At 44.5% G+C, this 13,818-nt stretch overlaps 1 protein-coding gene across 2 annotated transcripts in view; it reads left to right on the top strand.

Annotated features, from left to right (window-relative positions):
* Positions 1–11,907, top strand: part of znf385d (zinc finger protein 385D) — a 76,057-nt gene extending 64,150 nt beyond the window's left edge. For both annotated transcript variants that reach the window (XM_079344206.1, XM_079344207.1), the window contains 3 exons: positions 655–836; positions 4,683–4,784; positions 10,582–11,907. In XM_079344206.1, the coding sequence (XP_079200332.1) occupies positions 655–836; positions 4,683–4,784; positions 10,582–10,830 (533 nt within the window). In that variant the 3' untranslated portion in view covers positions 10,831–11,907. The remainder of the gene's footprint in view (positions 1–654; positions 837–4,682; positions 4,785–10,581) is intronic.
* Positions 11,908–13,818: the final 1,911 nt, after the last annotated feature.

Raw genomic sequence — 13,818 nt, 5'->3', positions numbered from 1 at the left:
CTATTCTATTTTGTGTAATAAAATCAAATATGAAGCACACAGAGCGACTAAAGCTGGAGACAGAAGTTAGCTTCTGTGACTTAGCGACAGTGAGCTCTGAAGCCGAGGTCAATGGACACACGCCCTGAGGTAGTCTGTGTTGTGGTTTTAAGAGCATGACTTTGCGTAGCTCTCAAAGGTCAAAGGTCATCTTTATTGTCAATTTTATGTCAAACATGCCTCCTCATAAAGTCAGAACTTCTGACTTCTACTAGTTCAAACATTTGCAGTCTTTTTTAGCAGATCTAAGTTTGAACCTTTTCTGTGTCTGCACATGTGACAGGCTTTTAGGCTTTCAAACTGAAAACAGAGTGAGATCATAAATCGTCTCTGTTTGGACGGTTCTCTTTGGAGGCCTGAGTTAAGAGTCCAGCAACAGTGCAATTTCAAGTCCTCCCCTTCACTTCACACTGAGGTTAAACTCATAAATTCAGCAAGAATGAGCGTCTCTGCTCCCTAAACTCCATCAGTGACGATTTAGAATAATTTACAAGTTGACCCTTCACACTGACCCTCGTATCACCCAGATGAGAGGAGCGATAACAGACCTCTGATCTCACCTTTCCTTCGGGCAGAATCTGTCCTGATGGTTGAGCTTTCTGTTTGAACCTGCAGGAACGAAGCACAAGACGATGCTGGAGGCCAGGACGGGCGTGGGCTCCATCAAGTCTTTCCCCCGTCCGGGAGTCAAGAGCAAACTGGCGACACCCACAAAGTCGGCGACGGGCCTGCAGAACAAAACGTTTTACTGTGAGACGTGTGACGTGCACGTCAACTCAGAGACGCAACTAAAACAGGTGAGAAGACAGACTGAGAAAAAATCCTCACTGTGCTGCACACAGAGACGTTTTAGTCCTTTACTTTTGTTGCATCTCAACTTTAAAGGTCACATATTGCACTCATTTCCAACCGGTTGGAATTAGTAAAGTAAGTCAGAACATGTGTGTGAAGTGTGTTGTTGTAAATCCACTCTGATCCTGTATTTGATCATGTCTATAAACCCCTCTATTTCAGCCCTGCTCAGAACAGGCTGTTTCTGTGTCTGTAGCTTTAAATATGTAAATGAGCGGTGTCTGACCACGCCCCCTCTCTGGAAGGGCTCGGGTGTACTCGCTGCTTTCTGGCTCCATGTCCTATTGTTTACGGTGAGAAGGCAGACTCAGAGGGCAGAACAAACACCTAGCTGTGGGAGTGTCACCCACCTGGGGGAGGGGCTACTGCCCTTTGTGATGTCATGAAGGGAAAATCTCCAAAACGGCCTGTTTGAGCACACATTTTCTGAAAAGTGGAGCAGACAGAAGACAGAGAAGATGGACTTTTCTCATCATTGGGGGGTTTGTAGACAGACTAGAGACACGTTAGTCTTAGAGGAAGACGGAGAAGAGGATTTTGCGTCATATTTGCACCAACATGCACAGAAACAACCTGCGTGTACCTGCAGCTGCTTGGCAACCAGATTCCTCTATTCCTCCTCTTTGACACAAAGCGTGGTTTGTTCAGATTTCATCATAACGCGTGAAGCCGTGGCAGGAATACGTTATCTTCCAGGAGTTTGACACACTTGTGTGTCTGAATGTCAGAGCTGCTTATTCAGACTCATTTACGTCAGTGTCACATTTGACTTTTTCTTGCCGTTCAGATGATCGTTTCTTGATTCAACGATGCACCGCTGGTCGTAATGATCTTTTCTTTCATGTGTCGCCGCCGCTGCTGTCAGACAGAAGCTTTGAAAGGTCTTTGTCATGCAGATGCACCCCTGCAAAAACTCATAAGAAACGTGTTTTGGCACGGCATGTACACAGCCAAGAAATTAGGTTTCTCCTGCAGAAATAAATCCCAATGAGCTTCTCCTAATCCCTTCTCTCGAATAAGAAAAGGGGTTTCTAGTTGATGCAGTGGGATGGAAATCAGGTTACTAAGAATATCTGACGATAATCTGATCTCTGTGATATTTTCCTCACTGGCTCTAAACTCTGCCTGTCTGAGAACGTGTGTTTTGGTTTGTAGCTTCAGGGCCGCTTCCACAAATCTGCTTCCTCTTCTTCTCTTGTTGTTGCTGATCGTTCTGTCCGGGGGAGAATTTCATCTACAACCCCTCCGAAAGCCATTCAGTTTTTGTCTGAGCTAACCTTGAGCTCTCTTACTGGAAACAGACCGACTTTGTATGAATTTTTCATGCGGGGACTTTTACTGAGCACTTCTGATTCTCTGCGAAAGGAATCCAGCATGACAAATAAAAGTTACAGCTTTGAAATGTGCTGCAAGGAGTTTAGACACAGCTAGAAATCCTCTGAATTATTTATGTGCTTTAGGTTAAAGACTGTTTGCGCTCGCGTCAGTCCAGATTTTCAACGACTAACTTGTTTGTTTGGATCCACTTGTTGTTTCATCGCTTGGAACCTCCAAAGCTCTCCTCTTCACATCACAGTCTGGATTTAACTTGAAGTATACGGCAGCGTCGTTCGGTTTTCTATCCTGTATCCCTCCGTGCTGTAAGTGCTGTCATTTTCACCCTGGGTGCTTTAGGTCACAATCAAACCTCTGTAGCAGCAGCACTCTCCTCCTTGACAAGGGAGGTGGATTTTTTGAGTACTGCCATCTTCCTGAGTCAGGTTCCAGCCTCCGTATATGTTGACCTCTCTCCCCTTAAAAGCAGCTTAGCCTGAGTTTAAGGTAGTTTTACAAAGCGTCACTTAACCCAAAGCGACGAGACAATTTGTGCTCGGATCTGAAGCAGGTCGCTCTGAGAATTAGGATCGTCTGTCTGCAGAGGCAGCACGGCTCATGTTCTGGGGGTGAAATGTACAATGATAGGGAAGCAAAAAAACACACAGTGCAAAATTAAATTAGATAAAGATGATACAAAATCTGCATCAAAAATAGTTTAAAAAAAAAAAAACAGGTTGCATGCAGTTGTTATAGTTTGAACACTATCCTGCATGTAAGGTCGTGTTATTGCACAAGTGGCCCCATTATTACTGCAATGCAAAATTAAATAAAATCAGGTGCTGATGACATTTTATAACATTATTTTTGCACGAGAGGTCGGACTGAAGTGTCTGGTTTGTAGGCTCGGTTAAACAGTCTCGGTTACAGTTTCTGTCTCATCCAAATTATCATGAAAGGATTCTTTTTTACTGCACCCATCTGACTCCTGTCGATGTTTGTGGACTGTGCAACAAACCAGATTCTAACATCTGTTAGTATGTTGGATCAAATTCTGCCTGAGACCCCTGACAGCCTTATATTCTATGTACTCTGTTATATATATACCCAGAAGATGTGTGGTATAAATACTGCAGCCCCTTTTCTCCTTTAGTCCCACATTTACTCTGTTCTGCCACACATGAAAAAATCTTAAAACCGGCAGGAACATTTGTACTTTCTTTGAAGGGAACCTGCTTTGATTTCATCGAAACCCAAAAGTGTTTTTTTTTTTTGTTTTTTTTGCAGATTGATGTGTTTGTTCGCTGCTGGTGAGGAGGTAGAAAACAGCCGTGTGTTGTACGCATCTGCATCTTCCTCTGTGTGTTTGCAGTGGTTGCCATGTTTACACAGCATGCTCTGGCTATTTAAAAAGATTTCAGCCATCATCATCAACACGGCGAGTAGCTGCGCACATAAATAAGAGCAGCAGTCGACCTCTTTCTCATTGACGCTTTGATGATGAAGTCGTGTAGAAAAGCAGTGGGAAACACTTCCTCACAGAAAAAAGACCTGGAGTTAACTTTCTCGCTCTTTTCTTTCATCGCATGTCTTGGTAGCCAAAGTTCACCCAAGGACACATCAACAGCGGGGGCGTGTCCAGACTTTTTTGGACAGGGGTGGCCTACCTGGGACTCGGACTTATGCAGGGATGGCATGAAGTTTGTGATCATGCCTAAGGGCTAAAAAATGTGTATATGCAAAGTCATGATTTAAAGTACTTAAAACAAGTATTTTGAGTTGTCTTACTTGCAAAAATGCATTTATTGGCAAGTAAGTCCATTGCAAGTTGGACAAGTGTGCACAAGTTTTCCTGAGTTTTTTTTTTTTTATGTAAAAAGCAAATAATTAAAAGTCTTTATTTAAAACTGAAAGAAATACAAAAAAAAAAATACATTAACACGTAAAGAAAAATACCAGCAGCCGGTGAAAAACAGCCGCAATAGAGTTTTAACTTAAGTCCCGCCTCTGATTAGGAAAACAGCCAATCATCAATGTTGGATGCTCCAGCGCCTGCTTCTTTAAGTGTCTCACTTTAACAGACTCTCAGACAGCTCAGCTGACGAGTCCAAAGTCCGATCCACCTGATGACATCACACACTGACCTTTGTTACCGTCCCTTTAAAGCAGTTTGACGTCACTTTAGGATCCTTAACCACTTCCTGTTTCTGTGCTAAACTACATTTACTGACCTTCCATCTACCTGAATTTCCTCACTTTTTTTCTCTCAAATAAAAGCAACCGTATAAACATTTCAAAATAAAAGCCTAACAGTATTCGCTTATAAATGTGAAGTTGCTTTAATTTGTTCTGTTTTAATTAATCGACTAAAAAAGTCCCACTCTCATTGTTTGGACCAGTAAATATTTACAGTGGATGTGCATATACCTGCAGTGGGATTCTCCCTATCTGATGCCTGTTCTTTATCTCTCTTTCAGCACATCAGCAGCCGGCGTCATAAAGACCGAGCAGCAGGTAAACCAGCTAAACCCAAATACAGCCCCTACAGCAAACCACAGAAAGGCCAGAGCAAGCAGCCGGTGAGTCAGCGCACGCCTCAGTCACCTTATCAGCAGCTCCAGTCTGCTGTCGACTCAACAATCACACTGACTCACATCTATTAGCCTGTCAGGAGACGCACGCACGCACCCACCAGACACAGACATTGTTTGATATCTGAGACTCTATTTATCGTCATTATCATATTCCAGGCACTTCCTGTTTGTGCAGCTTGTGACGCCTTACACGTCCTCTCACTTTAACGTGCGGAGAGACCGCTGCACAAAAGCTCGTGCAGGAATTTGGCGATGTTAATGTTTCTTTTGTTAGGAGTAAAGTGTTCCTGTTTGTTCTTCGGTGAAGCACATCGAGCCCACCTGAGGGCAGCGAGTTCAGTAAAATGTCACCTTTTATAACTGGCTCACCTGTTTCCTGGCTTTTAGTAAAAGTCTGTTGAAGGGTGCAGTGTGATTTAATTGAAAAGAGCTCTGTATTAAAAAGAGAAAAATACACATTAATGCTGTACTGATGCAGCAAGCTGGAGGCAAACGACTTACTTTAATCTTCGAGGTAATTCTGAACATCAGTGTTTAGAAAGCCTCCGTGTCGTTTTCTTCATCAAGTCAGTTCAGACAAGATGACAGAACATGTTCTTTGCTTTTCGTTCAGAGTTCCTCGCCTTGAAATCATTGAACCCTGAAGAACTCATCTCAGTTTGTCTTGTTTTGTTTGTGAGAAATATCCTTAAAAGAGTTACTCTATGGACTCTGTTCTGACAGTGTAAAGCGCTCTGTCTCAGGCAAAAACCATTCAGGGTCTGGCCGCTGCTTTGGGGGGCCCCCTAATGGTCGTGGGCCCCCCCTTTCCTGACGACATGCAGCACGCCTCTGGCTCCCGGTGAGTCAGGGCGAGCTGTGACTGACCTGATGACTGTTAGGTGTTTTTAGATCAGTGGTTCTCAGCTGGTCTAGGTTTAGGGTCAGGACCAACCACCAACTCCTTGATAAATTTAAAAAAAAAAAAAAAAAAATGTAAACGAAAAAATGAAAAATGGTGCAGTTTGGACCTCTGACGGAACAAAACAAAAGAGATGTAAGAAAATATATGTTCCATTAAAAAAAAGACCCAGCGTCCCACTTTTGGATCCCGACCCACCAGCTGGAAACCACAAGCTTAACAGATACTTCAATTTCAGTAAACATCAAAGAGAGCACAACATGTTTACGACACGCCGCCTGGCATTACCGGGTGCTCCACACAAAGACGAGTCAGACACTCGTCTCCTCCGCCATATTGGTTCGCTTTGTAAGTCTGCACCCTGTTCCATAAGTTCAACTGTTCTGAACTCCAGCACGCCGACTCTACAAGCCATATTATTATTATTATTATTATATTATTATTAGTGACTGATACTTGCAGAGAGCAGAAGTGTTCTGCCCTGACTGCATTATTTTTCCTCCTGATGGATCTTGAAAATCGCCACGTGGTCAACTGAAAAGGCGTTAAAAATCTCTCTAAATGGAGGGCGTCTTTAATGCTCCACTTCTCGCTGTCGTGCGTGGTGGAACCCCCCCCCCCCCCCCCCCCCCCCCCTCCCTCCCCCCAAGGTGTTGAAGTGATCTTTTTTTTTATTCGCGTGCCTCACGGCGCCGGATCGGTAGGAAGCATGAAGGAGCCGTGCTGCTTCAATGTTGGAAAGATAAGCCCGACTTCCCGTCTTCCCGAAGCTCTCAGAAGACGTCGTTCATCACACCCGGTGTTCGGCGAGACGCAGCGTGGGGGTTCACCAGTGTGGGGGAAATGGTTTTTTGTGAAACCCATCATTGACTGAGTTAACGGAGAGGAGCTTCTTTGATGAGCGCAGAGTAAAGAATGCTTCCCATAGGGTTGCGATGCCTGACTCAGTGATTGATAACCCGTGACAGCGGCTGCCATCCCGCCGCTGTGAGAGCGTAGCTTTTCCATTACTGATACAGAAGATTAATCCGGATAACTGCGGTGACCTTTTCACCCCATTAGACCGCTCTTTGTGGAGTACGACTGCTTTTTCCTCCATTTTGTCTGTCCATGGTTTCTTCCTTTCCTTTTCCTTCATTCGGTTTGTTTCATCAAAAACTCCCTTTGAAGACCGTTCTTCATTTTTCAGGAGACAAACAAAACTCACCACTGCAAACACAAACAGACGAAGTGGACTGAAGGAGGTCCGGATTTAAGGATGTGATTTTGGAGACAGATGTTTGTTCTCTGTCGGTTCTTCTTCTTCGTGTCTTTCATTCAATGTCTTCTCTCACCTCGCAGTCTCTTTACATTTTTACAAACAAGAAAATAATCTCCTCTTTGCACATCCTGAAAAACAAATAAATGTATTGAACAGATTGATTTGAAAAAGGGGATGATTCTGCTCTGACTTTCTTTGTTTGCCTTTTCTTCTCCTTCCTGGTAAAAAGTCACCTCCTCAGGCACATCTGTCCTGTCGCCATGACAACCGTCTGTTAAAAAACGAGTATCAACGACACCGCTCTGTTAATTTTTAGTTTATTTCCTGATCAGACACGGAGCAAAGAGGATCCCGATCTGCAGATGTGTAAAAAAACCACGCCAAAGACACATTCAGGAAAGAGCGCCGGCGACGTCAACAACGCCTTTTTCAACTTGAGTGGTCGGAGAGGCCGCGCAAAAAAAAAAAGGTGCAGCGCACGTTAAAAAGACACTTTTTCACTGCAGGCGGCGAGCGCTACATCGCCTCATTTCTAAGAACACTTAGTCACTCTGAAAAGCTTTTTCTACCAACACAAAGAGACGTGAAAAGGAAGTCTGAATCCGATTTTCCATGGGAACGTTTTACTGCCGGCGATTATGATTTCCTTTTCTTTTTCACAAAAATGACTCCACAGATAATCACACACTTCGGCATTGTTCATGTGCAGAGCGGGAACATATAAAACAGCAGCTTTAGTCAGAGAGGAGGTCGTGATTACGATGTTACGGGGAAATGGGGGATCAAGATCACGAAACAGATCCGCCCGACGACGGCGGCGATGAGGAGGAACAAAAAGCATCAGAGGCCTGATTCACATGCATGACTTTATGAGTGAAGCGTATCATGCACAGTGTATTTCACTCAGGTCAGAGCGTGCTCGCCGTCTGAACGACCTTAAAGCCTTCAGATGCCTGCGCTAAACGGACAGACGCTGATTTCTCCCCCTCGCCTTAAAGCGAGCTGGAAATAAAACACAATCAAACCAATAACGCCGTGTCATCGTTGCGTCTTGATTTTCCTCAAACATCCGCCTGCAACAATGCAGAATTCATGAACCCCTCGAGCGTCGTGTAATCTTTATGATGTGATCTCGTAATCTCAAGAAAGCAGGCAGAACGTGTGTTTGCTCAACACGCCTCCGTAGATGAAAGGTTTCAGAGGAGCGCTCGGCCGTGCTTTCTTTGCTTCTCTTTCTGACCAATAAAAAGCCTGAAAGTCGGTTTCTCTGATTACACTTAAATAAAGAACTCGCCCTTGTTTACACGCCGACAGGTGGAGTTCTGACGGATGAAAAAGAGGTCGACATTCAGGGACTCCATGTTGGATTTTGGACTGGCTGCACTGCGTTTTTGTCCGTCCGTCTTTTTCTTTTTCCTGTCGTTCTCTAAATTTCACAGCCTAAAAAAAAAACCTTGACTTTTTCATGTGCAAAGAAAAGAAAACTGCTGGAGCACAGCAACAGAAAATGGCAGCTTTTTGACAGATATAAGAGAGGTCGAGGTTCAAGGATTCTTTCTTTCACCAAAAAAAAAAAAAAAAAACACAACTCCACCACTTTCAAAAGCTTTAATCCAACAGTGTCTTCAAATAGAGCTCGCTCCTGCTTTCATAGCAACAGATGCAGGAGTGACGGTTTAAAAAAAAAAAAAAAAAGTATTAATGTTTGGATGTGCAAGTTCAAGTAAGATATCTACAGACTGAGATGATGGCGCTCTCCTCCTGTGTGATCATGAAGGAAACCTGCAGTATGTCCTCCTTCTAACTTTAGATTCTGCTCCTGAATGCTCTGGATCTGATTGGACCAGAGAAGGTAGGCGGGGCTTTGAAGGCCGTTTTGGACGCCCCTGGGTTTGCCAGATATGAGAGCAGTTATCAGGTGAACAGGTGTTGCAGCGATGGAAGCGGGCAGTGGAACTGCTTCAGATAGAAGTGATTGTACCCGAGCTAAAAAGCCTCTGCATGTTTCTAATAAGCTCCAGCAGCAGAAAGCTGCTCAAACTAGGATCAATGTTGGAGATGCTTTTGAAACATGGAGAGAGGATGCGACACAAAGTTTATCAAGCAAACCTTATTTATCATGCAGAACAGGTTGACGTGTCTTCTGCAGTTTCACATCGACGCTCTGGGTTTTTTTTTTTTTGCAGACCATCTGGAACACTTTCAGTAATTAGCGTCTGATTTCTGGCACCTGTTTGATCTCCTGTAAGGCTCTCTGACTCTCTGCGTGTGTGTGCGTGTGTGTGTTCCTGCAGACTGCAGCAGAAAACGTCCTCAGCCTGTGTGTTCTCTTGTTTATTCTTCGTTGTAATTATTCTGATTTACAAGTTAAGTCCTGTTTGTGACACCGCCATGTTGCCTCCGTTGGATCGGGATTCCCAAAGGAACAGTCTGGTAAAACATGACAGGCAAACAAATGAACCTTAACGACGAAGAGAAGGCAGTAAAGTGTCAGAAAAGAGTCGAAGACACACGAAGTATTTCTGATGACTCGTTTGCTTCCACAAAGACCGAGGACACTTCTTCATTCATCCATTTCACCATTATCTTTCATCTCCAGATCACCTTACAAATAACACAGCACAGTGAGAACACAGGCGCCAACGCAAAATCTTATGTCCAATTAAACAACAGTTAGATCTGATTGGACGAGAGGCTTTCCGGTAAAGAAGTCTCTCTCCTCCTCAGCCAGGAGCTGCGAACGCTTTTTTTTTTTTTTTTTTTTTCATCCGTCCTCAGAATCAAACACAAAAACTAATTTCACAGATTTTATGATTAAATTAATTTTCTTTTAAACAATTAACAAAAAGTAGCAGCTCTGTGGTTACCATGGACACCAACAGAGAAAACACAGCGCAGTGGAATGGAATGTCTGGGTTGCCTAGCAACAGTCTAGTTTCAGTTTAACGGTGAAACGAGTTGAGTTAAAACAATCAGTTGTTAGTTTTTAACTGTTCTGCTCGCTGCGTAAGGCCGCCTGTTTATTTCTGACTTTATTTCAGGCTAGCCGCGGAGTAAAGTGCAGAGTAAAAAAAAGGGGAAATAGCTCTAGAAAGTAGCTTCTGCCGCATTTCAATGTAGGCCACATTTTTTCTGCTGCGAAAAGGGAGACAAGCAGCACAGAAGAAAGGGGAGTGTGTGTTCGTAAAATCCTCACGGTGCGTCAGGATGTGGGAGAGTTTGGGCTCATCCAGGAGCTGCAGCGATTTACGACACAAATCACTGCTCTGTTTTAAACAGAAAGATCCTTCCAGTGTCCTGATAGGTCTCTAAACTCGAAGCCAGCAACGTCAGACACTGTTTTGTTGTGACCTGAGCTTCCTTCTTATTGGACGTCAGGGAGCGCTGCGCTCCAGTACAGAAAGTTTTAACTGTTTTAACAGCATGCAAGAGCGACAAGGAGATACCCACTGCGTCCTTTCTGACAGTCCCTTTGTACAGCGGCTGTTGTCAACGTGTTGTCATAGAGACCGGACGGACACGCAGAGCTTTTCTTCGCTTAATGCTTTTTGCAAACTGAAAAGAGGTTTTGAGAGGAACTCGATAAGAACATCTTCTTGTTTTGTGCTCTCCTTTCACAGATAAAGTTAACCCTGGGGAAGGACCGTCAGGTTCAGCCTCCACAGATCATCCCCGCTCACCTGGCAGCTGTCGCCGCGGCGGCCGCCGCAGCCATCGGCAACTCATTCACCCTCCGCACCAACCACGCCACTAACCACGCCCCCAGCAACGCCCTCTTCCAGACTCAGACCCTCTCTGCTGCTTTGCTCCGTCCGGCCCCTGGGCCTGTCAGGACCTCCCACCCACAGGTCCTCTTTGCCCCTTATTGACCTGAGTGATTGCCTCCTGTCCAGGATCAGGACCCCGAACTTTAACCCCGACCAGGACGAGGAGTCATGTTCCAATACCGATCTTGACTTCTGATGTCAACAATCTGATCATATGATTTACAATCCCTTCCACAAAATCCACAATCATATAGATAGTGTAACCCGTGTCCCATCTGGTAACATGGAGGAGGCAAAGGGTATCAGACGGGTACCCGTACTTTTAGCTTACACTGAAGTCTGGGTACCTGGGTTGGTATCAGGTCAGCTCTATTTTATGCATCCACCCGGGATCCTGAACATAATGTGATCGGACCTTCATCGCTCCGAACTCTGGATTTATTTCTCTTCTTCCACTGAAAACCTGCGTCTTCATTCTGCAGCTCACACCTGGACCCTGAACCTGGACCTGGACCTACATTGTACCGCAATAATATAAAAGACTAACCCCGTGAACTATGCAGTGTCACAACGTCATGACGCAAGGCACCGTTCGAGCAAAAGAACAGTACGGATGTGCTCTCCAGCGAGGCGACAACATCGTGTAGCTGTGGCTCCTGATTCAAAGCGAGAAAAGGCCCTCCTCTGTTTCCTGTTTGCACTTTAAGCCCCGCCTCTGTTGATGTCTCCATTAGACGGCTAGATTGTGTTAGATTGTTCGTGTCGTAATGTGTGTTTTTTGTATTCGTCCTCGCATATCAACGTGTACGTGTGCAGGTGTGTTCTTCTGCATGTGTGCGTGTGTGTGTGTGTGTGTGTGTGTGTGTGTGTGTGTGTGTGTGAAAGAGAGAGAGAGAGATTCACATCCATTCTAGTCGATATCCAGCACACACATTGATGTCTGAGGGCCGGAGTGTATATTATCTGTCAGTGTGTAAAAGATGAACAATTTCAAATAAAAAAGAGTCCTAATTTGTTAACGATGGAGGTCTTTGTACTTCAGTGGGTAATATCACTCGTCGCCATGGCGACATGTCCTGTGTGAAGCATCAAAGAGTGCATTAGGACCACCAGCAGGACGTGAAAATGAATGTCAGAATAAAGTCTTCCTCTTTTTTACTTTCTCAGGTAAAAAAACCCACAAAATTTAAATTCAAAAGAGTTTTCAGTTTTATTAAACCTCAAAGCAGAGACTGACACATGTGTGCAATGTAAAAAAAACAAAACGGTTTAATGTTCAAAAAGGAGCAGGCAGTGAAGCCAGGAAGCTGGAAAAGTGATCGTGGAAGCTCAGGTGACCTGAGCACAAGAAAACACAGGTAAGAACAAAAGTCATCCCAGAAGGATATCCCAAAAAAAATCCCAAGCCATAGATTGAAGAGGGGAATCACAGAGAAATAGTATAAAGAGTAAAACCACATCGCGAAGCAGCTGACTCAAACGAAACTGTCCAGGAAACAAAGTGAAGCAGAAACACTGTGAGAACATCTCACGACCTCTGAAGACGATCAGAGGTCGGACACAGCCAGCTGATTCTGTCACCGATCACTCTGAGCAGGAGGGTTGGAGGTGTGTCGTCGCTGGAGGAGGCGTGGCCAAACAGCAGTTTGTTTTGGTTTCACGCTGTAATCGAAGGGCGACATCGACCGGATTAAAAAGTCGTTCATTCGTCCTTAAAAAATGGCAGAAAAAACTCCCAAAAACAAGAGACTCTCGTGTCACTTTAAGAGGATTATTTGTGATAATACTGAAGTAAATGGTGTTGTTGTGTTAAAATAATAATAACTCTGTGATGTTTCGTGTTTAACTGGAGTGAAGAAGCAGAATGATCGACAGGTGATCTATTAGAGCAGGGGTGGCCAACCCTGGTCCTCAAGAGCCACAATCCTGCATGTTTTAGACGTCTCCCTCTTCCAACACACCTGATTCAAATGATCAGGATCGTTATCAGGCTTCTGCAGAGCTTGATGACGAGATAATCATTTGAATCAGGTGTGTTGAAGAGGGAGACATCTAAAACATGCAGGATTGTGGCTCTTGAGGACCAGGGTTGGCCACCCCTGTACTAGAGAAATGATCAGACGGTCGTCGTTGGTTTGATCTGAGGAAGAACACATCACACACAGCATCTTCACTTCACTTTATCCTCGTTTTTAACAGACAATCAGTTCAGTCAGACGACTCACGTTTGTATTTGTTTGCATATCCTGCAGAGGTGAGCGAGGGTTAGCGAGACACTTCACCTCAGAGAGTTATGATCAGAAAAAGCCGGTTAGGGTTAGGGTTAGGGTCCTAACTCCGGTTCGATTACAGCTCTCCACAAACAGTTCAAGATATTCAAGGTGTGAAAACAGCCCTTTCCTTCATAAGGTTAATGTTTCCCACTCTGTTTATATAAAACCATTAGAACACTTTGTTCAATATCAATATTTAGGTCATACCTAGTTTTAAGTCTTAAAAAATAAAAGAAGCAACTGGATCCACCTGGAACAAAAGAAAGAAAAACACATGTTGAGCTGATTGATGCCTCCGTGAGATATTAGTTTCTGAGCAGCCATTAATCAGTTTCTGCTGTAATAAACTGGACAGTGGATCCAGTTTATCTCTGTAAACGCGAGCGGAGGTTTAATAAAAGTCGTACACGTGGTCGACCGACGTCAGCAACGACTTTCGGAGAAAAACAAGAATAAATCACAGACGCTGATGAGAGCATGCACACGCACACGCCATAAATACATCCACGACGTCTGACATCTTAAAGCCTCGATGGCTTCCCTCCATCCAGGAAATAACGCCACTGACAGAAAGCTGCCCTGAGCGCCTTAACGCTGACATTCTGGAGGGACCCCAATCCACCACAACGCCGTAACTCATACGGTAAATATTAAACTCAGTTATTCAGCCTGTGAACTTTTCCATGAACCCTGGAGCTTATTCAGCCGGCCCCTCTTTTTTCACACATCTACCCCCTCCCCCCGAAACTCCCCGAGACGCATGAAAGATGGACGTCCAAGCAGATGAGGGCGCTTCTTTCCAGCAAGAGAGACCCCA

Source organism: Symphodus melops (genome assembly GCF_947650265.1).
Source record: "Symphodus melops genome assembly, chromosome: 5".
Classification (NCBI taxonomy): Eukaryota; Metazoa; Chordata; class Actinopteri; order Labriformes; family Labridae; genus Symphodus; species Symphodus melops.
Note: the sequence above shows the minus strand (reverse complement) of the source record. Positions and strands in the feature narration are given on the sequence as shown.